The 26,629-nt window shown below is 37.9% G+C and overlaps 2 protein-coding genes across 5 annotated transcripts; one reads left to right on the top strand and one right to left on the bottom strand.

Moving 5' to 3' along the window:
• The first annotated feature begins 53 nt into the window (after positions 1–53).
• On the top strand, positions 54–13,819 carry LOC135683837 (N-acetylglucosamine transporter UNC93A). 3 transcript variants are annotated; one of them, XM_065199200.2, is made up of 6 exons: positions 54–176; positions 4,555–4,921; positions 5,690–5,878; positions 7,717–8,060; positions 8,636–8,903; positions 10,444–11,807. In XM_065199200.2, the coding sequence occupies exons 2-6, from the start codon at positions 4,555–4,557 to the stop codon at positions 10,701–10,703; spliced, it is 1,428 nt and encodes a 475-aa protein (XP_065055272.1). In that variant the 5' UTR covers positions 54–176; the 3' UTR covers positions 10,704–11,807. The 3 variants fall into 3 exon arrangements, with proteins under 3 accessions (XP_065055272.1, XP_065055273.1, XP_065055271.2); XM_065199201.2 differs by having other exon boundaries at positions 117–180; XM_065199199.2 differs by lacking the exons at positions 54–176; positions 10,444–11,807 and adding exons at positions 2,170–3,557; positions 12,871–13,819.
• A 628-nt stretch (positions 13,820–14,447) lies between these two features.
• On the bottom strand, positions 14,448–25,320 carry LOC135683838 (uncharacterized). 2 transcript variants are annotated; one of them, XM_065199202.2, is made up of 10 exons: positions 25,168–25,320; positions 21,670–21,719; positions 20,745–20,778; positions 20,071–20,202; positions 19,217–19,383; positions 18,796–18,900; positions 18,291–18,362; positions 17,238–17,568; positions 16,129–16,280; positions 14,448–14,931 (listed from the first exon to the last, which is right to left on the bottom strand). In XM_065199202.2, the coding sequence occupies exons 1-10, from the start codon at positions 25,205–25,207 to the stop codon at positions 14,671–14,673; spliced, it is 1,344 nt and encodes a 447-aa protein (XP_065055274.2). In that variant the 5' UTR covers positions 25,208–25,320; the 3' UTR covers positions 14,448–14,670. The 2 variants fall into 2 exon arrangements, with proteins under 2 accessions (XP_065055274.2, XP_065055275.2); XM_065199203.2 differs by having other exon boundaries at positions 21,670–21,716; positions 25,168–25,282.
• Between the last annotated feature and the right edge of the window lie 1,309 nt (positions 25,321–26,629).

The following is a 26,629-nucleotide window of genomic DNA, read 5'->3' as shown; positions in this document are numbered from 1 at the left end:
CACTTGCACGCTTGTTGCTTTAGCCGTTACTGACTACCGCCCGCTACTAATGCTGGGATATGAAAATATTTGTCCAGATGCCTGTAACCCCCGTTTTTTTTTGACTGTTTGAATCATTTGAACGAAGGCCTTTTTCGGACGCAGTGAAATATTTGGTCAACGCTCTTTCTTCAAACGTAAGTATGTATTCAGGTATTTTCTATTAGCAGGTCGTTGTTCTGGCCATGCAGATATATTTTCTTCTAAGAAGCTGGTTCGTGATTGTGTTGCGGAGTTAGAGACAAAAATATTTCTCCTTCGACGTTATGCTTGTCAACGATTGTCTTTACGTCACAGATCGTGCTAATCTAATTGTAAAGAACAGTTGATTTTGGTAATCGATGTAGAACTAGGGGCTCTATTTAAAGCAAATTATGTTATTTTTAATACATTGTCAAGTACCTGTATAGTGTAGGCGAATTCTGACTGCTGACAAAGTTTAGAACTATTCAGGTACTGGTTTAGGATTGGAAGGCAAGTTAATAAAGTGCACAATATTATCATGAAAATTTGTGATGTGTTGTTACCCGCTAACTATCCAAATCCATCGAGCGTTTTCACTCGACTCCTACTTCCGTTTTTGCATCAAATGATCATTTTCACTCCCAGCTCACACCTCCGTCGGCCAACACTGCCTTTTCAACGAAAATGTTGTAATATGAGATAACAACGAAGCTGTGAATATGATATGCGGAGCGAACTTTTAATTTGCACAGCAGGGTCAAAAGCGAGCTAAGAAATCCTAGACGGACAGTTTGATGACGGAAATGGCGAAGAGGAAGTTTTGTTTTGACCAAGGGGAAGGGATGTAGTGGACATGGCAGATTTGAAATTCAGATTTCGGTATTTTGTTGTCACGGTTTTTATTATTATCGTTTTTGGCGTTTATGCACCAAGGTACCTCTCAGCATGTGACAGCTCATAGAAAACCATACACAAGGTTTGGATAGGGATCAGCGTCGGATATTAAGCTAATACTTTACTTATTTAGGATTGACTTGACTGTCAAGTCTAATGCTAGTTTCCACTTGAACCATTTTAAAAGCGGCGGCAATGGCCTACTGCCCCTTTAACTCTATAGCAATGTTCCTAAGAGCATTAAAACAGGGATGGCGCCAGAAAAGAAATGCTAGGGAGGGGGGCTGTAATGTCAGGGTGCCGACAATGAGTGAACCACCCACAAAGATGTAATATAACACCATTTCCGCTGTGGTAATTCTAGTTCAAAAAATGAAAAAAAATTGAAAAAAATCAAACAATGAAAAAGTAAAAAAAATCACGAAGTGGAAGTTTTGAAAGTGCCGACATTGCTTAAAATTTTTCAAAAATTGAAGTTCCGACGGGGGGGCTCAATGAATTTTGGGGGGGGGGGCTAGATTTGTTGCTAGATTGACGAAGTATGGATATGTCTGATGTAGATGAGAAAGAAATTATCACATATTTTTCAATCAGGGCTTTAAATATGGAGAAATCATTGCGATGCTTTCCGAGTGTCATGGAATAGAAATAAGTTTAAAGACATTAAAGAGACGACTCAGAGGCTTAGCCGCTTTATCTTCAACTTTGCACCCGCAGTCTGAGCAGAACATGTTGTACATTACATGCAAGATCACTTTCCGAACTGATCAGTGATGGTTCGCCGTTTGAGCATTACCTTGCGCATGTGTCAATTTTTTATACTTCCGCCGTGAGTTGACTTTCTTTTGCCGTGAGTTAGATTACTCATGCCGTGAATTGACTTTATTTTGCCGTGGTTAACTTTGTTTTGCCGTGGTTTGTCGCGAGATAACTCTCTTGCCGTGGCCCTTATGGGCCACCGTAAGTTTTAAATATATTTAATTCAATAAGATAAACCTCCATTAGCAATGTTCTCTAATTTAGCGACTCCAATTTTCCTTATGCGCCCACTCTCTAGTTTGTTTACGTCCCACTACCCGCGTTTCTTTGACAACTAGACAAAAACACCTATCATGAACCATCTTCCGAGCTGTTGGTGGCTAGCCCCAGACTAGAAGAGAATGCACCAATAAGTGCTTCTTAAGCCCTGGCAAAACGACTAAACATTTCACTAAACATTTCACTCACCTATTGTTTAGTGAAGTTCAGCGAAGTTTGGCGAGAGTGGCAAAAAGTGGCTAGACTTTTCATTAAACTTCACTCAACTTTTTTGAACTGCGAGCTGTCTATGACGCTGCTGGGTTGTTAGAGATCTTGGAAAGGAATTTGCTTTTGGTTTATTTTGTTGCATGCACAGGCAGTGGATAAAAGTGAGAATCAGTAGCGTACAACGAGATATGCAGATGTCTCAAAGGCTTTTTGGGTCACGTAGAGACAGGAAAACCAACGAAAACAGACGAAAACCTTTGGATTTCCACAGCTAGTGCGCTTGCGCGATCACAACAAATGTTTAATCGGTGGCAAAACGACTAAACATTTGCTAAACAATACTAAACAACGCTAAACATTTTTGACCAGGATCAAACTTTGCTCAACAACACTCTAAAAACCACTAAACAACACTAAACAAGGTAGCAAAAGGATTAAACTTTTCACTAAACTTTTGACTAATCAAAAGTTGAGCGAAATGTTTAGTGAAATGTTTAGTCGTTTTGCCAGGGCTTTATGGGTCAATTATTCAAATAAAAACTGCCCTCTGATTGGCTTCATCTACACGAGTCTGCATTCCATGAAGCCCCAGGCAATTCAATTCAAGCTAAGCTGAAGTTTACGTTGCTGCGATAGGCTATGTAGGCCTTGCAGTGAAACATACCAGAGTGGCGTTTATTCGACGACTCGCATTTTCAGCTTTAAAACTTTGAAGTAGCGCATACTAAGTTCAATCTGAATCAGAATCTGTTTTACGGATCCTCGCAACCCAAAATGGAAAGGTTAGGCCTTCTTCGCCGAAGGGATATCTTTATTGCACAGAAGTCTTCTGACAGCAAAAAATATGTCCAATGCACGCTTTTAATTTTAACGAATCATCTTTCATATCATATAACAATTTATTAATTCGTAAATAGTTTGAAATTTTTGGTTAAGTATAACATTTCATTTCTCTGTCATGGGAAGAATATCGTCTATGAGTTTACAACATTCAAGGTATTTACGTTTTGATGGAAATCATCTATGAACTCCACTTTTCGTTCTAAACGGGAAGCGGTCCAGGGGATCGCAGCAGATAAAGTTGAGCATACCAAAACAATTGCATTTGAGGAGAAATCTTACTGTTTCATTTAAAACTTTCAAAATGACGATAGCCTCGTTGACTAGAGGTAGTTCTTATAGGAAGAAAACCACTTTGGGAACAAAGCAATTTTGTTATTATTGGGGCCCATCGAACCCCCTTCCCCAAAAGACAATAGAAGCTACGGTCCTGAAGCATTTAAACAAGCAAAAGCGCAGCAAAAACACCCTTTCACGGTCGCCCTACTTACTAGTAAGGCTGGTTTTGGTGAATGCTTGAATACAATTTTAACTCTAACCGCTTCATGGAGAGCCTCATACTCAACTCAAAGGTAACTGTATATTCTCTATTTATTGCTTATTAATATTTGTTCCAGGTTACCTCGCAAAACATTAGAAAATAAAGGTGAGCCAAATGCAACCAGATAGAATGCCAATTTAGTCGTTGGCATCGTAAGGAAAAAACTTTGTTCTCCACAGTCCAACTTCAGATTGTCTTGCAACGTGTGTTGAAGAAACTATACCAAGAAAAAGCTTATATACTCAAGGCCAATGCAAACTTACACGATTGTTGCTTTGGCCTTATGAGCACAAAGCTCCACAATCGTGCTATCTGTGCCAAAAACAAAAGCCTAACGGACACCTCAAAAAAGGCAAACCCTGTGAGGGGTTTAACGTGTTTAAATTTCTTCTAATAAAGCTTTATAAAAATTCTCTCAAGCTATATTTAGCAAAAATTGGTTCTCAGCGATCTCAATTTACAGTGGGGATCTGTTTCGACGCAACAATTTGTTTTGCGACATGGCATGCTAATGAGAAGAACGTATTTGCATTGTACAGGTTGTCAAATATAATGTTTGCTTACGCACCTAGAAGTCCAAATTTATCAGCAACCGTAGAAGCTCTCAATTGCAGATATTCAAATAGGCTTAACCCGTAGTTAGAAAATGAATTTAAGGCAAATTTTTTCCAAGTACGCGGTAAAACCCGGGGCAACATCACTTTGTTCAAAATTGGTGCGTCTTGGCTTGGTCTCATGGGCGTAACGGCAGCAGCTAGAAAACTTTTTCTCAGCTAGATGCTTCCCCGCTCCTATATTCTATGCCTGTGCCCTAATTCAAATGGCTCTGGAACCAAGAGTAGTCTTGCCCAATGTTTTTCTTTAAGCAGGGAAAATTTTAAATAGGTTTTATTACATGAATTAACATTGCCATTTTCTGTCATTAGTACAACAATTCTTTGCCTGTACTAATACTGTTGCATTGCTGCCACTAACCCCCCCCCCCCCAAAAAATCAACTCTAAATAGCCAAAGCTGCTTCTATTATAGATGGAGTCTTTCAAAGACAAGGAGGCCCCTGTCCCCACACCGTCATTTGCAGATGCAAAGGCCGAAAAGCGACATATCATCAAGAATCTCCTCATTGTCAGCTTTGCCTTCCTTCTCCTGTTCACTGCATTCCAGTCACTGTCTAATTTACAGAGCAGCTTGAACCGAGTTGGTGGTTTGGGTGTCGCATCACTCAGCGTCATCTATGGTGCATTGATCGTCTCCTGTCTCTTTGTGCCACCCCTTGTCATTGACAGGCTCGGCTGCAAGTGGACCATAGCTGCATCGATGTCTTGTTATTGTGCATATATTATTGCCAATTACTACGCAACATGGGCCACAATGATTCCGACGTCAATCCTTCTGGGTAAGTTTAAGTCGTTCTCCTTCCCCCTCACCTCCTCTTACCTCACCTCACCTCCCCTCTTCTCTCCTCTCCTCTCCTCTCCTCCCCTTCCCCACAAGGTTTCTTCGTCCATTCACTATCTGGCATTCAATCATTGGGTTGAATTTGTTGCATCCTTGGTGCAAAGGTCTCTTCTCCACCATTCCTCTATGGCCATAACTGGACGTGTACAATGGTCATGAATAGTGCCACTGCCCCTGCTAACAAAGGGTACCCCTACACAAGTGTCAGGTCCTCTCCTGGGAGTTTCTTGCTTTACCTTCCCATGTAAAGAACCATCTTCTGAGGGTCCTATTCAATGGCGGTGGTGGAAGTTAACTGTACAGTGCTCACTAAGTAGGCAAATGCCTGGAGTAAACCGGGGGCAGATCATTCTATGGAAAATCTCGCAAGCCTTTGGTGGAAATCCTATTGTTTTATCAGGAAATCCGTAGAATTTCTATTGTTTTGGTGGAAATCTCGTACAATATTTGCAAAAGTTTTCCTCGGGGTAAACGTTGGACTGCAGTAGTTTCAGTGGTCACTAAGTAGGCAAATGCCTGGAGTAAACCGGGGGCAGATCATTCTATGGAAAATCTCGTAAACTTTGGTGGAAACCCTATTTTTTTATCAGGAAATCCGTAGAATTCATATTGTTTTGGTGGAAATCTCGTACAATATTTGCAAAGGTTTTCCTCGGGGTAAACGTTGGACTGCAGAAATTTCACTGTTATGTGATCTCATCCGCAGGGTTTGCAGCAGCTCCACTCTGGTCTGCAAAATGTGCTTATCTGACAACAAGTGGAATCCGCTACGGAGAGCTAACGAAACAAACTGGAGATGCCGTGGTTACTCGCTTTTTTGGCATTTTCTTCCTCATTTTTCAGAGTGGACAGATCTGGGGCAACTTGATTTCTTCTCTAGTGCTCCAACAAAAAGGTAGGATATTCTGAAAGAAGAAGAATATCGATATCGAAAATATCAGAGAATTTCGTCCTAGAAACTAGATACTGCATGTACTGCTAATATGAAGTGAAATTGTTCCTTTTCGAATACAGTAAGTCAAACATTACGCAGATTTTTTTATTGGAAACATTTTATTTGAGAATGAAATAGTTACTATTATAAACAAAGGTGTTTACTAGAGTTGGTCTTGGCCCATTTTGAAGTTTAAGCTCATCACTTCCTACCTTGCCCCGATTTAAAGATATCTAAAAACACATTTGATGAGCAGAAGCACATTTACAAACACGACAGCCTGGAAAAACAGCAACGCAACGATTTTTAACCTAGAATGCTTTCTTCTTGTTTATTTAAAATTTGAAGTGTATGTTTTTAGTAACATTAAAAGCTGAAGGAATTTTGTTTATGAATGATATAAGAAATAAGAAATTTATGCCTATATAGTATCTGAATATTCATACTACGCTTTAATCATGCTTACAAATTTCAGTAATGCTGTAAGCGGAATATCGGCTTTAAACTAAATGGGATCATAACTCAATCGTAAATGCGCGCGCACTTTAGGGGGAATAACAAAGGAAACTGTAAAACTGCACGTCAAGGGTCAGGGTTGAATTCAAACTAAACAGGATAAGGAATTCTTGATCCTTTCAAATGCTATGACTTTCAAAATATATATTTGATGAAACCAGAAGATCAACCTCAACTAAGTTTCAAAAGTGACATATGGACTAAGGTTTCATACCCTTTGATTCAAGTGGAGTCCTGTATCTTATTTCCTAAGAATGTTTTTTCGTTCCTTTTCGATACAGAGGTCTTATATACCTTGAATCAAAGTGCCCTGCGATTATTTACATATACTTTAATTAAATCACTGTCTTGTATCCAACGTATCTATGACAAACTTGTTGTATTAATCATCGTTTCGCCATCCCTTCTTGCTTGCGACTTACTAGTAAGGAAGTCTTAGGGTCTAGTAAGAAATTTCCAGAGTCAGGAAAACATTACGTTCGCACGGCCACTGACCGGAGGAAGGTCCACGAAAAACAATAGAAGCTCCTACGACACACCCAAGCCACGCCCACTTTCTATTGTTTTGTGAGGAAGGTTTGCCCTCTGGGATGTTTTTGTCTGGAGGAAGGTTAACAACTTTTCTGGACTCTGGGAATTTCCCTACTAATATAAATGTTAATAGATCCCCCGTTGTATATGATAATACACTGATGCATACACCTTTTTAGATGAGAGAAACAGCTCAATGATCAACTATGGTTTGTGCGGAGCAAACGACACTTTTCTTACTAGCGCAATCCAAGGTGGCCACTTACCAGTGGAATAATCTTAGGGTCCAGTGGGGAATTTCCCTACTAATATAGATGTTAATAGATCCCCCGTTGTATATTAAAATACACAGATTCCAATACATTTTTAGATGACAGAAACAGCTCAATGATCAACTATGGTTTGTGCGGAGCAAATGACACTTTTCTTACTGACACAATCCAAGGTGGCCACTTACCAGTGGAATAATCTTAGGGTCCAGTGGGGAATTTCCCTACTAATATAAATGTTAATAGATCCCCTGTTGTATATGATAATACACTGATTCCAATACATTTTTAGATGACAGAAACAGCTCAATGATCAACTGTGGTTTGTGCGGAGCAAATGACACTTTTCTTACTGACGCAATCCAAGGTGGCCACTTACCAGTGGAATAATCTTAGGGTCCAGTTGGGAATTTTCCTACCAGTATGAATGTTAATAGATCCCCCGTTGTATATGATAATACACTGATTCCAATACATTTTTAGATGACAGAAACAGCTCAATGATCAACTATGGTTTGTGCGGAGCAAATGACTGTCCAGGAACTCCAGTGAATGGATCATCTGCAGCCGACAAAACAGACGGACCAGACAAAAAGATCATCACATTGATGAGCATTTACCTGGCTGTTGGTATTCTTGCCGTTATTTTGATTTCGACGACCCTTGATAAAATTACAATTCTTGGAAGTGAGAAGAAAAACCATGGCGTCTTCAGTTTGTTCATCGCTACTGCCAGGCATTTGAAAGACAGGCGCATGCAGCTGTTGATTCCGCTGACAATGTACAGTGGGCTCGAGCAGGGTTTCGTCTATGGCGATTTTACTAAGGTATAGGCCATTAACAATGTATAAATGCATGGCAGTAGAGGCCATCGGTTCATTGGATTCACCAATAACAGCTTTGGGTATTAGGGAATAACAGTAGAGACCATTGGTCAAGTCCACAGAAGACTGTTGGTCAAGTCCCTGAACGGATAACCGACCTGTGGTTGCCCATCTTCCATATAACGTATAACCGACCTGTGGTTGCACTAAAAAGGTCGTCAAGTAGAGGGCTCACTCACGTAGGCTACTATATCGTATTGTTCATATTTTCACGTGCTCTTTTCATTCCATAGGTAAAACGCTAGAAGGAAGTTTGTAATAAAATTTTAATTTGTCGCCAGATGCAGTTTTAGCTTGTCTTTTTTCCCCAGAATTAAAAAAAGCTGATTTATCACCACTTGTGAGTTTTTGCAAAATGGAATTCAAGTCGTTTTACTGTGACTTCAGTTCTTAACCTTGAAGCAACAGAACCTGTTTGCAACGAAATGTTTTAGTGCTGGAATATGGTAAAAATGTGTTATTTAGCTGCCATTACTGATCTCATGTGAAAATGTTTTTGCTCTTTCCATCTTTTGCAGTCCTTTGTCACATGCGTATTGGGAGTGGATAAAGTTGGCTATGTGATGATATGCTTCGGTGTCACTGACGCTATTCTTTCCTACGCCATCGGGAAATTGTCTGAGTACACTGGTAGGCCAGTTCTTATGTTTTCGGGTGCAGCTTTGAACCTCGGTTTGATGGTGGGCTTGTTGATATGGAAACCGGTGCCTGATGATTTGCCCATGTTCTTTGTTGCTGCAGCAATGTGGGGTGTGGCTGACTCTCTGTGGCAAACCCAAGTAAACGGTACGTTGCTTTAGAGCATTACTCAGTACGATCCCTCTCCCCTTAAAGTTTGTGAAACGTTCTTATAATTGATTCTGTTGACCAAAGAATCCAAAGGCCTCTAAAAGGCGGATTTGAAAAGATTTGCTCTTTGTTTTGGGACTAGGAAAGAGTTCTAAGGAAAAGTACATCAATTTCTTTAAAAAAATTGGAAGCGATAAAAAGCAGAAAATGAAAGAAAGACAGCACGACAAAACCTGTCTAGTGTAGACGAATAGTATACGAATAGTAGACGAAGGTCTAAATGGAGAGTAGGAGAGATAGGAGAGAAGAAGAAAAGAGAAGTAGAAAAAAATAAAAAGAGAAAGAGTAAAAGAAAAATAAAATGGACCAAGATAGAACATTATACGGAATCAACTCCAGAAACGACTTTTCTTCAAATTTTCCACTTTAGGAGGTTTCCAATCAAGTTAATTTTGAAAGTAGTTGACAGATACTTAAAGGCTCTTGCGCAACCGGCATGCTTAGCGGCAGCTGTCTTGAGAAATTTATTGTGTTTTTTATTTTCATACAGTACGATACTAGGCCGGTTTCGAAAATAAAGTCGCAAAGCATGCCGGTTGCGCAAGAGCCTTTAAGTGGCTTAAGCCTCTGTCGATTGTCTTTAAGCCTTGGTCAAAGCCTCTCGACTTTTGACGTTACAATGCTCGACATTGTTCCTTTCGACTTGTCTCGACATTCTTGATTTTCACATCAGGTTTCCACTGGCGTTTCACAAAACCATTGTCTTCACTTTGCCGTCTCGATTTGAATTGGAGGGCACTTTTGCTCGAAGCTTCTTTTTAATTTCTCTTACTACGAACTTCATTTTGTTCTTGCCTTGAGCAAACGGAATGTTCTTGAAGCATTAATTGTCTCGCAACTCATCAATCATTTTGATGTTAAAACTGAAAGAGGAAGGACAGGGCAAAGGCCTTAGAAGAACTGAACCCCGAGGATGTTATTAAAAAACTGTTACTGAGCTTGAAGTTAATTCATCAGAAGACATTGATGTATACTTTTTCCCTTGTTTCCATTTCAAACATTTCAAACAAGACTAAGAATGTCAAGAACGAATCGCATTCCGCGTCGAAACAGTCCCAACTGCTCAAAACATATCTTAAAACGCAATAACACAGGGCAAGGCTTGAAAACGCAATGTTCGACAACATTTGACAACGCTTGGGATTTTCTTGACCTTGTTCAAACTTAACACAGTACAATATGTTCTTTACATTCAACAATTGGGCCAAACTCTTCGACATGAATATCGAGTATTGCGTTAAATTGTCAGAAGAATTCTGCTCTCTGTATTTCAGTCAGTGTATGCTTTGCTGTCTTGATTTCGACCAATCACTAACCCGGATGGAATAACAAAGACAGATATAACAGGTGATTGGCTAAAATCAAAACACCCGAACGAGGCTATAATTTTTCCACGATAAAATTCATCAGAAAAGTCATTGGACGATGAATACTTTTAACTTCATAAAGAATTGAGACAATTTCTCTCGTTTTGTAGCATTCTACGGTTATTTGTTCCCGGACAACCAAGAAGCTGCCTTCTCAAATTACCGACTGTGGGAATCGCTCGGTTTCGTCATTGCCTTTGCGTACAGCGGTGCAATATGCGTCAGCACCAAGCTCTACATTCTCATTGCCGTGCTCATAGTGGCGATCACCTTTTACGGTGTCATTGAAAGAATGGAACACACAAAGAGAAAAACCATGTCCTATGCCCCTTCGATGCAGGCCATCGAAAGAAAAGAAGAACTTTCGTAATTTAGAATGGGACGGGTCAAAATAACAAATGCCTAGAGTTGTACAGGAAAACCCGCTTTTAAAGATGGCCTACTTTTAAAAGAGCCCGTAGGCTAAAAAGTGGCATTTATCTCCAATGCAATAAACGCTTTGTATCCCCTAATTCTCCGAAAAATTTCTTGTTCAAATATTTAAGGGCTAAAGATTAAAAATAATTACGTACCGGGAGAATAGAAAACCTGCTTTATATTTAGAACCTACAGTCAAAGATTAGCATTTAGTAAGAATCAACCTTCAATCCTAGACAGACGATGTTGAAATTTAACACTCCCTGAGTGCGCTATCTCTTCTACTGAAATAGATACGCTGCAACTTTGAATGAGGGAGAGGGGTCTCTTCAGGGTTTGTCTCTACAGCTATTTCCAAGATTGTAGGCTCAACTGAAGAATAATGCAGGTTCTTCCTTGCGGGTTTTTGCTGTATATAGATTAAATAGCTTTAGTTGTACCACAATACAATGTTTATAGTTTGAGAGCAATACTTTCCAACATGCATACAAGCTCGTTGCTTTTGGGAAAAACGCCTCGATACCTGCCTGGTAAATTAATACTATCTTCCAAACACACCCTGTAGTTGCCTCTTAGCAGCAAGATGCAGCATATCCTTTACATGCTTCCATGATTTGCAGATGGCAAGCTATCAGAAAACTATACTAAGGCCTTTTAAATGTTCAAGTATAAACGTTTGGGGAACCTGTCCCTTCTCCCTTCCCTCACTCTCCCCGAGTTTCTTAGCGTGTCTCCTTTATAGGTGCCTCAGTGCGGGAAAACAACAGGCTTAATAGAATTCTACCGGCCCTAGATTGTATGTGTTGATTATCATTGAATTTTTCAAACGTCAGCAACAAGCTTTGTGTTGCCTTTATATTGGTTGACAACATGTTCTGCATACTTCACAACACAGTTGGCGTAATTCCATAATCCACAGATCGATACATATCGTCTTAACAAAACTATATCGTAACCTTTCTTTTTAATATCTTCGAGCTTAAGGTGTAGCTACGGTTAAAATGGTTTAGAGAGTATATTATAGATTTGACAGAAACGCCGTCTCTTGTCATTCAAACATTGTTCTTGATTTTGGCGAGCATCTTGCTGTTAACCTTTGTCACTAGCTGGATTGGATCCTAAAGATTGTTGGGGTGGAGGGAGGAGAGTTGTGATTTAAAACATTAAACCCTCAAAAGAAAGAACAGATTTTAGGTATGCTTAGAAAACTTTTTGGGGTCAAAATAAAGTTTGTTTTTTATTCTTACGAAGAATTAGCACAAGGTTATTATAAGTAATAGAATGTTATAAAGAAGACGAACTGACATCAACCCTTACCGGATGGGGGGGGGGGAGAGTAACTTAAAGATTGTAATGTTTTAAAATATTCTGGGAGACATGGTAAGTAAGCTGGCATCAATTCATGTTTAAAATTAAGAAACTTTAATAGTTGCTATTCCAGAAAACATTAGTATGAAATGTGAAATTCATTAATTTGACAAATACAATGAATACGTTAGACAGAAGGGTATACCAATGGCTCTACAATGATGACTAAGTTTTTGTTCTTCCCAGATGTATGTACTGCTGAATAGGAGTGAATGGAGATGTATAGAAACATACAAAAAATTTTAGGCAGCCCTGACTCAAGTTTATCTTGCTTTGATTGTAGAGAGACGAATCTATGTAAAAAAGACCCAAAAAGCAAATATTTTAGAAGAAAAGGATTTAGTTCGACCCAGAGCAATGATCCAATGTTAAATTAATGAGGAAGATCGAATAATTTAGCCTCACTGAACTTCTACGATTGGTGTTCTATTTGGAAATGGTACCGCAAGAATCCTTGCTGGTTCTGAAAAAGTGGCACTAAGCTCAGGGCCGTCGCGGGGAGGGCGTGAGTGGTGTGATACCCCCTTGTGACAATGTCAAATTCTGTTGCAAAAACAAAGGGTTTGTTATCATCTAGGGGTGCTTAGATGGATTACAATAGCTAGCTAAGGCCCTGAAAAAGGCTATAAACGTTCAAATTTTGCAGACTGAGACAGGCTGCAAGTGATGACTTAGCACGCATCCCAAATCGATAGCGAATTGAAATGAATTGAACGAATATGTTAAATTGAAGAATCTCTCTCGTTTTGTAGCATTCTACGGTTATTTGTACCCGGATAGCCAAGAGGCTGCCTTCTCAAATCACAAGCTGTGGGAATCCCTTGGTTTCGTCATCGCTTTTGCGAACAGCGGTGCAATATGCGTCAGCACCAAGCTCTACATTCTCATTGCCGTGCTTATAGTGGCGATCACCCTTTACGGTGTCATTGAAAGAATGGAACACACAAAGAGAAAAGCCATGTCTTACATCTCTTCAAAGCAGGCCATTGAGAGTGTGGAAGAACTGCTGTAATGTGTCATTTTGACTTATGGCTACCGATTATTATACTTGTAGTGATTCAATTTAGGCCATTTTAGACAATCCATCATTGCTTCTTCTGCATACCTACGTAATTCTATATTCATCTTTCTCTTTGCTAATTACACGTCATTTTAACCTAATCCATCACACCATTGCTAACCATCGAGCATATCCTTTCCTTTGTATAACTCTTAATTAAGTTTGCCAGTTTTCTATATCAATACCCACTTTTATAAATTATAATCAGTCAGTAGAAATCACGTTACACACTGCCCAAACAGTTTGCATCTCTCTGGCTCCGTGTCCTCTGCACGTTAAATAAGATCGCACTGGTTGAAGATAGCACGTTTGTCGTTTAATGGAGAATTTAGGCAATCATCGATCGATGTTCCGATGAACACTAAATACTTAAGGGTAAAGGTTATTGAAAGAGTTATAGTTTAAGGGTGGCATAAAAAATGTGATAAATAGGGGGCAAAACTCTCCAAAATTGATGTTTGGATGAAAGCTCGTCGATTTTTGATGCCACCCTTAAACTAAATCAATAGCAAAAAACAAAATCAATAGGGCGAAAATCGATGATTCATACCACTAGGAAATATATTTACCCAATTGTGGATCGAAACAGGCCAATCAGCGTCGCTTGCCTATTGAGAATGTAAATATTTGGTTTCTATTTTTTAAACAAAAAAAATAATGACTCCACAATAAACTGTAGGTAAGGCTACAGGAATCGAAACAAAACCGGATGTCTATCTAGTGAAAATTTGCTTCGGCAACTATTATGGCAAACGTATCTATGCTTCATTCTCTGTGTGCATTAAACAAAGATAAATATTATATTGCACCATTTTTTCAAATAAGTATACGTTCCGGCACACATGGAAAGATAACTGATCAGTAAATCCAAAACTGTTTGGACCACAAAGAGAGATTCGATTATTTCTCTGTTTGTAAACTAAGAGGGCGGCATCTACACACTTTCTGTATTTGTTTCTATCTAACATCCGAAGGTAGTTTGCAGGACACTGAAGCTTACGCTTATCGAGCAGTGTCCTGGTCCTTCCTCTCAATTTGACCACACCTCGTGTTTCCTTCACCTAGAATTACAGAAAATTGTCAACTCTCGTCACTCTGGGTAAAAGTTTGGTCATGCCAGGGACTCGAACCACGGAACCCTGGGTCTGTAGTCGGCAACTCTAACAGCTGAGCCATCATCGCATAGGCATCTACATGGTACAGAAAATCTGTAACAAAGATCTTATGTAATCTGTATTCAAGTAGGTTAACACCAGGTAGCATCCATAGTCAACAAGCAATATTGTTAATTGTACAAGAAATTTTGAAGCGGCAAACGCACTACGCAATATCTTTAAATATTGACAACGAAAAGGAAGGTTAATGCTATCATGTATATCCATACAGACTCACACATTCTACATAAATTGAGCACATTGTATTTTGTTCTTGGAGCAATGCTGTCTTTGACGAGAGAGGAAGCATGTAATCAATCAACTATTTGTGGATTCAACTACTCTATCAAATTGGTGACAACTCCGGTGCCAACAGTCCTGCTGCCCTCTCGTAACGTAAACCTTGTGCCAATTTCAATAGGCAGTGGATGCATGAGAGCCATACTGAACTTGGCATCATCTCCAGGCATGACAAAAGATACTCCTTCAGGTAGCTTGATGGCGGCTGCCACATCGGCCGTTCTCACATAGAGCTGTGGTGTGTAGTTGCTGACAAAAGGCTTGTGTCTGCCTCCTTCCTCTTTCTTTAGTATATAAACCTAAAGATAACATGCATATAATTGAACCCATTAATTTCAGCTGTTTTCAATAAATAACCCCAACCACATTACATGTTCATCAGTGAGATGGATTTGAGGATGCATTTTTAGAACATACACGTTTCATTACTGTATATTTCATTATTCAACAAACTTCCAAAAGAAATTCGAGCAAAAAAGTGATTTTATTTCCTTCAAAAATAAATTGAAGAGCTTTTATACTTTAACGTAAACTCTCAACCTTATAACTCTCTTATATACTACTCAACTTCATTCCCCTGGTACGGACTTATTTTTCTCTTTCAAATTATATTTCAAAAATGCTGATTGTAAACTAATTTTTTTATCTTATTTTGTTTATTGTTTTTATTCTAACAGGACTACTGGGAAAATAGTGTAAATATGTATATATGCATATCACTACTGAAGTATTATCCTGTATAAATATTCGATAATAATAATAATAATAATAATAATAATAGTAATAATACAAAGACAGACAAGCAGGAAGTCGAAATAAATACCGAAAAGTCAATGCCTTCATTGTAAAGAGGATAGATTCACTTTCCCTTTTTTAACACCCCTTCCAATTCTAAGCCCTTCTCTAAATTAGATGTAGGTTATCAGCACCCCCAGCAAGTTGGAAGATTTTGCTCTTCCGAAAAGACTTCCAAAGAGACTACCATGAAAACAATCCTGGCGGCACCTTCTATCCAGAAATTATCTACGCCAAGCTTACTATTTCTCGCGTTGCCACATAGCTTAATACTTCATGTTCTGAATTCTGAAGGATACTGGGACATGACTATCAAAGGCAAAATAGCTTTCACTTCAAAGCGCAGATGCATTCAAAGGCGAAGTATCGAACAGAAGAGCACGAAACAGAGGTCTAAGGTATCAACTCGAAGCAGTCAATCTTCTTTCCGTTTCTTGTGCCTTTCTTAGAAATACATGACGCCTTGATGCACGAAAAATGCTGAAGGATTTGGGTTTCTTCTTTGTTTCAAGTAAGACAAAAGGATAGTAATGGTTAGATAATTTACCATAAATTATCATATTAGTATTACGTTATCCATGCAAGTTAGTAGCTTAGCACAAGGCCTAAGAGCAAGACAAACGAGACAACCGTAACATATTACGTTCGAACGAGGCACCTTATAAATACATCAAATGACATTTAAAAAAGCGCATTGTTACCTGAGCATCAAACTTAGTGTATGATTTGATTGATCCTGGGGCACACATGACCATTCCACGTTTAACGTCTTCCCTTTTAATTCCTCTCACCAGAGCCCCAAGATTGTCTCCAGCCTGGCCGTTGTCCAGTTGCTTATGAAACATTTCTAGTCCTACGAATCAATCAATTTTGAATATCAATGGAAGTCCATGGCCATCAATAAGAACAAAGAAAAGTCAACAATTGTTAGCTTCTTTCGGTCGAAATGTTCTGCCTGAGCATAGAACGGATTTGGGGAGGGGGCTGAAGTGTTTTGTGGTGAGGGGGCTGAAGTGTTTTGTGATGAGGGGTGCTCAATATGCCACAATTCAAGAACATGATCATTCAATGTATGGTTTTGAAGAAATTTTGGAAATTATTAGAGGGTGGTAAGGTTGGGAGATAAAACAGCGTGTGTCCTAGAAAGTGTTCACTGCGAGTGACTTTAATTATTCATCAAAATTGCAAGAATGAGCGTGTCAATCAAAGCATAGTCCAGCGAACAGCGAGCTGGAGTCTTTAACAATGAGAACAATGTCTGGCTCCTTGAAAGGTACGATGATATGCAACTGTGAACAAAGCTAGAAACTTGCAGACTGGTAGCTGTGGCTCTAGGTTGGTTTAAGAAGTAAATGACAGAAATTGTCCTCAATTTCATCAAAAGTATTTTGTTTCATGAAAATTTTTCCTTCGTGCAGAGTTAACAGTTTAGGGTATCATACCAGAGGTTTTGCACATTTCTGATTACTCTTAGGATTTCTGGCCGAAGTTAAAAACAATTGGATTATATGAAAAGAAAGCAGAAGAGCCAGCTGGTATGTTTATAGAATGTGCCTTCTTTGATTAACCATATCCAGCAGTTTAGTATCTAGAATATACATATCTAGAACAGGGGAGTTGTATCCCATAAGCTTCATTCTGATACCGACTGTCATGCAGATTCTGAAAAATAACAGTTCTAGTGGCTGTTTCGTTTTGATCAAAGATAAAACAAACTATTCCATGGAAGACTCTTGTCCAGTTCAGCAATGCTAACTGATTCAACATCAACAAAAATGTGTTTTCAAAATCTATCAAACGCAATCCAAACCTGTAACTGTTGTTTTGAGGGTGGTGCCGTGACCGGTAATCTCAACTTCGTCACCCTTGTTAATTCTTCCCCTCTCAACTCTCCCAGACACAACAGTACCACGTCCAGAAATGGAAAACGTATCTTCGACAGGCAATAAGAAGGGCTTGTCCAGGTCACGTGTTGGAGTCGGGATATGTGAGTCGATTGCCTCGAGCAGTTTTAAAATCGCATTGTATCCAATCTCATTTTCTCTGTCTTCTAAGGCGCACAAGGCCGAACCAATGATGACAGGAGTATTATCACCATCATAGCCATACTGAGACAAAATTTCACGCATTTCTAATTCGACCTGAAATATAGAATGGTGACGTCAGCCACGAGATATCCATCATCTACCAACAAACACTTTTAAATGGCATATCTTAGTATGCATTGCTTGAAGTAGACGCGGGAAAGTCCATTATATAGTGAAATCTGGCGCGTTTGAGGCGCGGGTCGAAAGAAACTTACTAGAACAGGAAGAACGCGGCTACAAGCTACAACCCCGAGAAAAAATTCTAAAGACCACCCCCTTTTTAGATTGGCATGGATTTCCTCTTTTTTACAGACAAATTGTTAACGCTTTTCAGAAAACTTCTTGTAATATTTTTCAATGTAATAGAGACATTTATTTAAGAACTAACTTTTATTGGGACTCTAAACCTAATAAAATTTCTATACAGAATTTGACATTTTCAACACATAGTAAGTATCACTCTCGAGAACAGTCCCAGGCAGAGTTTACTTTGCATAGTGCTTAACACACCAGGACGTGATTTCTTAGAATTACTGCTCAGTGGAAAGTATGCCTGCCAAGTTTTCTTGGTACTACCTTTAAAAAGACATTGGTTTCAGGAATTATCTAAACAAGATCTTTCCACGACCCGTTTTCGGGAAGACTTTATAATGATGACAGGACGGGATAACTAACACAGGCACACTCATTTTGCCGGGGGATGGGCGTTTTTTCCAGATATATCTTCAAAGAATATTGGAGGTTACGCATGTAGAACTTAAATACGTTTAGATTACCAGGTCAAGCATTTCCTTATCATCAACAGCATCTGCTTTGTTTATGAAGACAACTAAGTTCTTAACTCCGACCTAGAAATAAACAAACGCTTGTTATCAAAATCAGTAATAGCGGTCTTAAATAAAAGGTAGAAATACCAAATTTTAGCTGCTAAGAATATGTGGTGGCCGTACCAAATGGATGTTATGACAATTTATGAAAGCAGTTGAGCTACGATGAAACATTTTTGGAAGAAGATAAGAGGGGGCGAAAAAGGGAAAAGTGGGAAAGTAAATGAGATTTGTTTAGGGTAAAGAAAGAAGAGCAAGGTGGAGAAAAAGAAAGGGGAAGAGTATGGATAATAAAATACAGACTGGAGAAATAAGCTCTGAGGTAATACTAACACGTAAACAAATCTTTTCACTATTCCATGAATTTTCTTAAAAACTTATCCAATGCGTTTAACAAAAATACAGAAAGAGGATGAAACACGGTGACTAAAGGGGTGTAAAAAAAAGGGTATACCTGATTAGCAAGAAGAAGATGCTCTCTGGTCTGCGGCATCTGTCCGTCTGTTGCTGCAACCACCAAAATACCACCATCCATTTGCGCTGCTCCAGTAATCATGTTCTGTGGGGAATATCAACATTCTTTGCTGATAAAACACAAGAAACTCAAAAGTAGAAACTTGTCAAAAACCTGTTCGGAATTCAATAAACACTTTTAATTCTAAACTTTCTATTAATAGTATTTTACAGCTTTTTACTCTTGACTCTTCTAAAGGTCACTCCAACCCTTCAAAATGTTCTTTCAAATATTTAGGGGTTTTTATTGCAAAACCAGTTCTGAATCTACAGGCCAATGCTCTGAAGTCATGCAAAAATGCAAATCTATAAAAAACCTTTTTTAGAGCCTCGGGCATGCAAAGACAAGCTAAAATCCCCACCTTGATATAATCTGCATGCCCTGGACAATCGATGTGTCCGTAATGCCGGTTTTCTGTTTCGTATTCCACATGCGATGCATTGATTGTAATACCTCTCGCCTTTTCTTCCGGAGCATTGTCAATATCTGCATATTGTTTATACTTCGCACCGCCAGCATTTGCAAGAGCTGTACACAAAAGTTAGCAAATTTTAATGTTTACTCCAAAAATCATATGTTCATTGCAAAGATCCTTTATCTTCAAATACGCTATAGACTGTAGCAGGGTGCACAGTGTTTTATTTCAGAAACATGCATATAAGAGACATAGGGTTCAAGTTGGCAGAAAAATTAGAAACTTTGGCAACCCAAGCTAAAAGGGTTTACAATTATAAATGAAAATATTAATAAAAGAAACACTCCATTATTACCTCAATTACATACTATTTACAACACTTTTCTTTTTAACAAGATCTCCAAAAATCCAGATCAATTTTAATGATAAATTTATAGAAAGAGATAAGAAAAATTTATGGCTGCAAAAATTATATGAAATTACCCTTTATAAATTAATATAAAATTCCCTGCTTCTCATATATAAAAACATGCAGCCCTTAAGGAAAGGGGAATTCCTTTCCTTAAGCCTTTCAACATATTGGGTACAAAGAAGCAGCATTTTTTGGAAACAAATCTTGTACAGCTGTACCTTATTTGAAAGCTATATATCAGCTTATGTTTTAGGATGGACTTGGCAGCCTTTTTAATGGCCTCCAGAGACTGGAGTTGGGTTGTTTCAAGGCTTAGTTTGTATTTGTATGGGGAGTCTAAAGAATTGATGTCGACTACCATTTATTAATTATAAAAATCGGCACATACTTTTTGTGATTGCGGCTGTTAATGTTGTTTTGCCATGATCCACGTGACCTATTGTACCTATGTTTACATGTGGCTTTGTTCTATCAAAAACTTTCTTGGCTGATTCAGCAGCATAACATCTTAATTGCAATTCTACAAAAAATAATAATATGCTTATAAGAACTGAGATGAAAAATTATAGCAAAGTGCTACACATGCGAATATATGGGTTATTCCATGCCAAATGGACCAATTTTTGAAGTGGTCCCACATGCACCACCTCAGATTTGCATGAAAATTTATGTTAATATTCGTATATGTAGGAGCATCCTGAAAATTTCAGCTTGATATCTTATACCATCCCAAAGATATGGTTCTTCAAAGACCCCAGCTTTGGCTCTGATCCGCAATTCTGGGAGATATATTTCCTGGCTTGATTTTGATAACTCTAGAAGCCTCAAAATTGATACTCTGAAGCGTCGTGCAAATCTGAGGTGGTGCATGTGGGACCCCTAGTCCATTTGGCATGGAATGACCCTTATGAGATATTGTTATTTGAAAATTCCAACTTTAGTTGAACACTACAGCAATCAATAAGGTTGCAATTCATAGATAAGATCTAGTGGTTGCTTTTCCTTGATTAATGCCCTTCTAATTTCTGAAATAATTTCTTATATTTTTTTAGATATACATACCTTTCCATAACTGGTAGAAAGTTTTGTTGGGTGCCTTCAAAAGAGAGGAATCATATAATCAGGAAAAATATTTATGCAGCTGTTATTAAAAACTTGGAAAAATAATATTTATGTTTTGTTTTAGTTTCAAATTTGAACTACAGCCTACACTATTTTGAACTAAAACTCCTTGGTTATGCAGGTATCCATTTCCTAGCAACTGAAAAGCCATAACCCTTTTATCATCTTTTTAACCCTTTGTAACAAAGATTTTTAAATGGGAGTTTTCAAGTCTGGTTTTCATATCTTCATTTATTCTTTGTTATTTTCTGCATATATAAGGGCATTTTGATGATCAATCAAACCTGAATCAATTGATCAATCAAACCTGAATCAATGAATCAATCAATTGATGAATAAAAAGATTCAAGTTTTTCAAGTTTTGTTCTAAACATGTGTGAACTGGCGGCCTTTCGGTATATAAACAGCGCCAAATGTTGAATCATTGATGAGAAAAAAAAATTGATGAAAAATTAGATGAAAATACTGTTCTAAACTTAACAAATAACAAAATTACAGAAATAAGGACAAAAACAATAAAGGACATGATTAACTGTGGAACAACACTCTAAACAAGTGCATCTGGGGATCTCCTTTAGGTAGTCTCTTACCATAAAAACAAAAAACTGGGGATCTACTAGGAGTAAAAATTAATGAACAAATGGGCCTGAATGGTTTTACAAATTTCAAATATGGGCTACATGTCATTCTATACACTATGTACATGTACAGCCCCCTCCCCCCAATCTCTTGTGACAAAAACATCATAGTGTAGGGGAAAGGATAAATAGGTTCTTGTTTATTTTCCAATTTTATATCATTTGTAAAGAAGTCTTTTTTCTTAATGTTTTCAAAATTAAAAGAAAAACAAATTATTGGAGCATACCTCTCGTAGATTTTTATTTCCCAACAGCAGGCATGCTTTTGTAGTTCCTACTGTAAAATAAAAGGATTTAACACAAAACAAAAATATTTATATATCATACACAAACAACACAATTTGGCATGTTGGATTTTCAAAAAAAATTAAACTGGAATTTTTCGAGGTTTAGCAAGAGGTTAGATGCCAAAGTGGTTCTAACTTCGATGAAATGTATCCAACAAGATGTATCCAGTGCTTCTTGCATAGAATGGCAAACACGATTCCATGTTGTAAGAAATTACAACTTAGGAAGACAGCAAAAATTCACTTTGAAAAGCCTTAAACTTTTTTTTTTAAAGGTTTTAAAAGTTATGAGAAAACAATTTTTATAAGTTCCTAATCAACTACTTAGTTTATGTTATATTTAAATGAAATATATAGTTGAAATTCATTTTTCTTGTTAAGTAGAATATTTTTACTTAATTGTGACTTTCATTTCTATGGATGTATCTTTTCAGTTATGATTATTTCTTAACAGAAACATACATCAAGCATATTCAAATAGTATATATAGATTTAGAATGTCTGCAGGGAATTTTTGATTTGTCATGAGAAAGCCTTTGATTTAACACTGTTGATGGAAGGTAACCTTCAGATGCAAGGTAATAACCATAAGTCATGAATAACCATAAGTCACTATTTTGACCCATATTAGCATCTTTTGGCCCAGGGGCGGATCTAGAAAATATTCTGACTGTCGCACACAAGGGTGTGGTCGGAAATATCATTCGTGACCACACCCCTTGGTTTTTAAGGATATTCGCCCCCTTCTCATTTGAGCAGTCGACACGCACATTAAATTGGCTTTTATTTAGAACGTGGCCAAACTGTTGTTTATTCCTTATCTGAGTTTTCAATTGATACTACAGAATCATTTGTGTTGTTTCTTAGCCAAGCGTAAAGCAAGAAAGCGTATTGACGGTTTTCCTTTCATAGTCAGGCAAAAATTCGAGTCGTCTTTTTCGATTTGTTTATAGCATACGATGACAAACCAGGCCACGCGAAAAAATAAAAAACATCATTGCAATGAATTTTCAGAACTAACCAAATAGAACAAATTTACACAAATATTCATAAAACCTGCATTAATAACTAATATTATTTAATAGCTAAACCAAATCAGCGTGTAAGCATGTATTTTACTCCCAAGAAACCCCTTCGAATTCAGGGGAATACCCAAACAAGTAAACATTACCCGGAAATATCTGAAAGCTGATAAAGAACTGAAAATCCACATTGAAAAGATTCACTTTGAAAGTTTTGTCTAAGTGAAAATTTTTCTCTGCCAACGTCCTGAACATTATTTCTTCGCCAGAGCCAAATCGCAGGTATCGCCCACTGATTATCACCCCAGTCCAGTGCATTTATTGACATTAGTAGGCCCTCGATCCATGGAGGAGGTAATGAACATCGAAACTTGAAAACATCCCGTGTCGAATGTTACTCTGAAAATCTAGCGACCTTGTCTTCCAAATTACCAGGTTTAACCTATTCGTTTTACATGTAGCCAGCCGACTCCATAACACAAAATTCCTTTTCTCCAGTGAAAAACTTGCCCATGCCAGGCATAAATAAGCTCAAAACTGCACAATACACGCAATGAGGGCGGATTAATCTTAGCCCAGTGGTGCGACCTTACTAAAAAACATACTGTGCACCGAAGTTCGCACTATCTAGCAATTTGATTGGCTAAATATTTTGAAACAAAAGCTGTGCGAATCGGTGCGAACATGCTACTAATCATACTGTGCACCGAAATACCCTAATCTAACTACATTGGTACCCTGTTGTTTTTTAGTCAGGATGCTTTGAGATTTGAATCAGATTGAATCAAGATCGAGATAGAATTAGAGATTGTGTTTAAGATTTTGCTTCTGTTTATGGCCAGATTTAAATCATGCATGATTCAGACCTTGGATCTTCCTGCTCCTGCACGGTGTTCAGTTGTCAAATATAACTGAAGCATAATTCCCGAGTAAATAGAATCAAAACACAAATGAGAAATTTGCCAATAAGCGAAAAAGTTGTTGTTCAGCAAAAACCTCTCTCGAGACAGATTCTTAGTATAATTTTAAAAGTTTGACTGTCACATGTGCGAACGGTGCGAACGTCTAAATCCGCCCCTGTTTTGGCCTATCTGGGCAGCATTGGCTTGGCCCAGATTGAGCAAATATATATATTTAAATTATTTGTCTTTTATATTCAAGCTATCAACATTTATACACAATAAAGTTGGTTTGTGGCAGTATCTTGCCTCTCATGTTGATTCAAGTAAGAATAGACTGGCTACTAGGCTGTTCCCACCCCAGAGATGTAGAATCACATTCTGAGGCCCCTACAAACCAAAAATGGTTTTTTCAAAAAAAATTAAATATATACACTTAGCAAATGGATTAGAATAAAGCTGGTGCAAATGGTTTTCAAAGATACAACCAAACTACCGTTACCCCCTAGTATTAGCCTACAAACTTTTCCATTACAATAAAACCATTTCTGTTAAGTGAGATCAGTGATCTCAGTGGCCTTTTTATATCATAACCAATTTAAAGTCATTGCCTAGTATGTACAGGTTACTGGTCAACTAGATAATGAGGCTCAATAATAGCTTAATCAAGGATTTGAATTAACATTAGATCAAATCAAGTGGCTGAACTTCATTTTGCAGCAAAATTTTGTAATTATGCCCATGATGAAGGTCGAGACAGCTTCGCATGAATAGAGGGGTTCAGTGGAAATCGAGAATCAACAGCAGACCCTTAGAGTATGTACTCATTAGTGAGTTAGTAGCTAAGTACAGACTGAAATCTTCACTAGTGTTTTAATATAATGTCTCATGGTGAAAAGTTTGATGTTTTTATCAAAAAAATTAAGAAACTTGTTGTTAAAACAAACTATTTCATGTCTTTTTCGCCCATAGAGGCCACATAAATTTGTAAATATTTTACATTACTGCTAATTTATATTGGGGAAGTTGTGCTTGACTATGAAAAGAGCTACACTAATAACTTTATAGCACAACCACACTATTTTAACTAGCCTTGTCAGATGTAAGTTCTTGTCACATTTTGTGTTGATTTAGTGAATAGACACATTTCATCTAGATCAATATCAATCTCCAACTTCTATTGTTCAAAGAAAGATTATAAATAGATACAATTTGTATCATACAATGTCGCACACCAAAAATAGAAAAATTTCCCATCTTTGTCAGAGCTGCTACCTTTGTCGAACGCTTTATGTGGGTTTGATTTGAGCTGTGATTAACATTGCTTTGCTAGCTAGCCTCGGAAGGAACAAATTGTGCATACGAAAAACTATAGCGTTTCAACCAGGACATCCGAGTTCTGCGTGCACAGACTGCCCAGTCTAGGTATAGTCCTGAAGATGTGTAGAGAAAGGCTGGGAATTTTTCGCGTACTCCGGGGAAGCGAAATAAACAGTTACTGTAAAAACAAAAAATACCTTTTCTGTACAGTAAATTGTTTGTCAGGTTTCGAATCATACTTGCCCGTCTGCCTGGAACCAAAGCCGAACCAGTTCGCGTGGAGTTTTGTAACACACTTTAGGCCATCCAAGTGATTGCCATGCGCATTGGTCCCAATAAGAGGCTAAACTTTGGGCAACATCAACAACGTTTTTTCCAAGACATTTCCAAGAGATGGAGTTTTATGGCAGACATCAAACGATCAGTGCTGAGAAGAGAAGGGGTCAGAGGGCCCTTGGCTATAGGGGTCCATAAATAAAAACTCAATTCAGCCTCTCCATTACCACAAACTGTTGACAATAATGAAAATAATGAGAAAAGTCCATGAATGAAGTACAGGGGCGGATTTAAGCAACAATGATTGGGGGGGGGGTGTTAGACACTAATTTTGATGCCACACCCTTCAGGTCACTAGTAAATGATGGAAACGTCCATTTTTAGAATTTGGTTTTTAACTGTGGCGTAGCCAGGTTTGGAAGATTGGTAGGCCAAAAAAAAAATATTTTTGCTGATCACAACCCTAAGAATTTGGGAAAACACCCATTTTGTAAATGTGTTTTAAAAAACATGGCATTTTTACGTGGCAATTTCCCTTTATTCAACGTCATAGGTGGCTGACCATATTCTACAACTGTCTATGTCCTTCACAATTCCTACTGATAAGAAGATAAATACTGATAAAAAATAAATGAAGTAAAATCTTGGCGTCACTTTGTTACTACTGACTACCAACAAATGATTTTCACCAAATGAAACAAAATTTACCGAAGGACACAGAACTATTGGGGGGGGGGGGGTAATGAAGTAAGGTAGAAGCAGTTTGAATCTTTGACTGCCTGGGTGTTAAAGATATTTTGCTAAGAATTTCGCATATTTGAGGGCTTGGGCTAAAGAAGTTGAAAAGACTCTGTATCTACCAAAAAATATGATACAACATTATATGTGTCATACAGATTTACACTATAGCATGTGCATTATGGTATTTAGATATCAGTTAAGCTCAAATTAAATCAAATGGCAATTAGAAGTAATAACCACCAGACAATGGCCTAAATAGGAAAATTCATAGGAGGGGTGAGAAACTTAGATTTTCCAACGAAGTTCTAACAAGCATTTATACCAGCAGTGTAGAGTCATGAAATTTAGAGGGGGCCAAATAGCTTTTTCTTTATTGTATACAAAATAAACGTTTTGGTTGTTTTTTCTCGGATGGCTCCTCAATATCAATTTCTTTACCTTTCCATATTTTCTACAAATCATCTTTCAATGTTTAGCTGTTACTTGAGCAGAAAAATCATTAAAATTTTGCCAGCATATTTTGAGTTTTCAGCTATCAAGAGGGCATTTGAGGTCACACATGAATACTTTTTACCTCATTTGTACTTTTTTCATAAATCTTGACATAACATAACGTTATAGGAACTGCAATAAATCAATCCT

This window comes from Rhopilema esculentum, chromosome 7 (genome assembly GCF_057945365.1).
Source record: "Rhopilema esculentum isolate cy_ngs chromosome 7, ASM5794536v1, whole genome shotgun sequence".
Lineage (NCBI taxonomy): Eukaryota > Metazoa > Cnidaria > Scyphozoa > Rhizostomeae > Rhizostomatidae > Rhopilema > Rhopilema esculentum.
The sequence above is the reverse complement of the archived record's forward strand: the minus strand, read 5'-3'. Positions and strand labels throughout refer to the sequence as shown.

Bases quoted from the DNA above. Each gene is read 5' to 3' on its own strand.
- LOC135683837 (XM_065199199.2), top strand. From the start codon at position 3,498: ATGCTTGAATACAATTTTAACTCTAACCGCTTCATGGAGAGCCTCATA. The intron at 3,558-4,554 runs GTAACTGTATAT...CTTCTATTATAG, and splicing joins GCCTCATACTCAACTCAAAG to ATGGAGTCTTTCAAAGACAA. The intron at 4,922-5,689 runs GTAAGTTTAAGT...TCTCATCCGCAG, and splicing joins TCCGACGTCAATCCTTCTGG to GGTTTGCAGCAGCTCCACTC.
- LOC135683838 (XM_065199202.2), bottom strand. From the start codon at position 25,207: ATGATTCGAAACCTGACAAACAATTTACTGTACAGAAAAG. The intron at 21,720-25,167 runs GTATTTTTTGTT...TTTATTTTACAG, and splicing joins CAATTTACTGTACAGAAAAG to TAGGAACTACAAAAGCATGC. The intron at 17,569-18,290 runs GTAATCTAAACG...TCTATATTTCAG, and splicing joins ATAAGGAAATGCTTGACCTG to GTCGAATTAGAAATGCGTGA.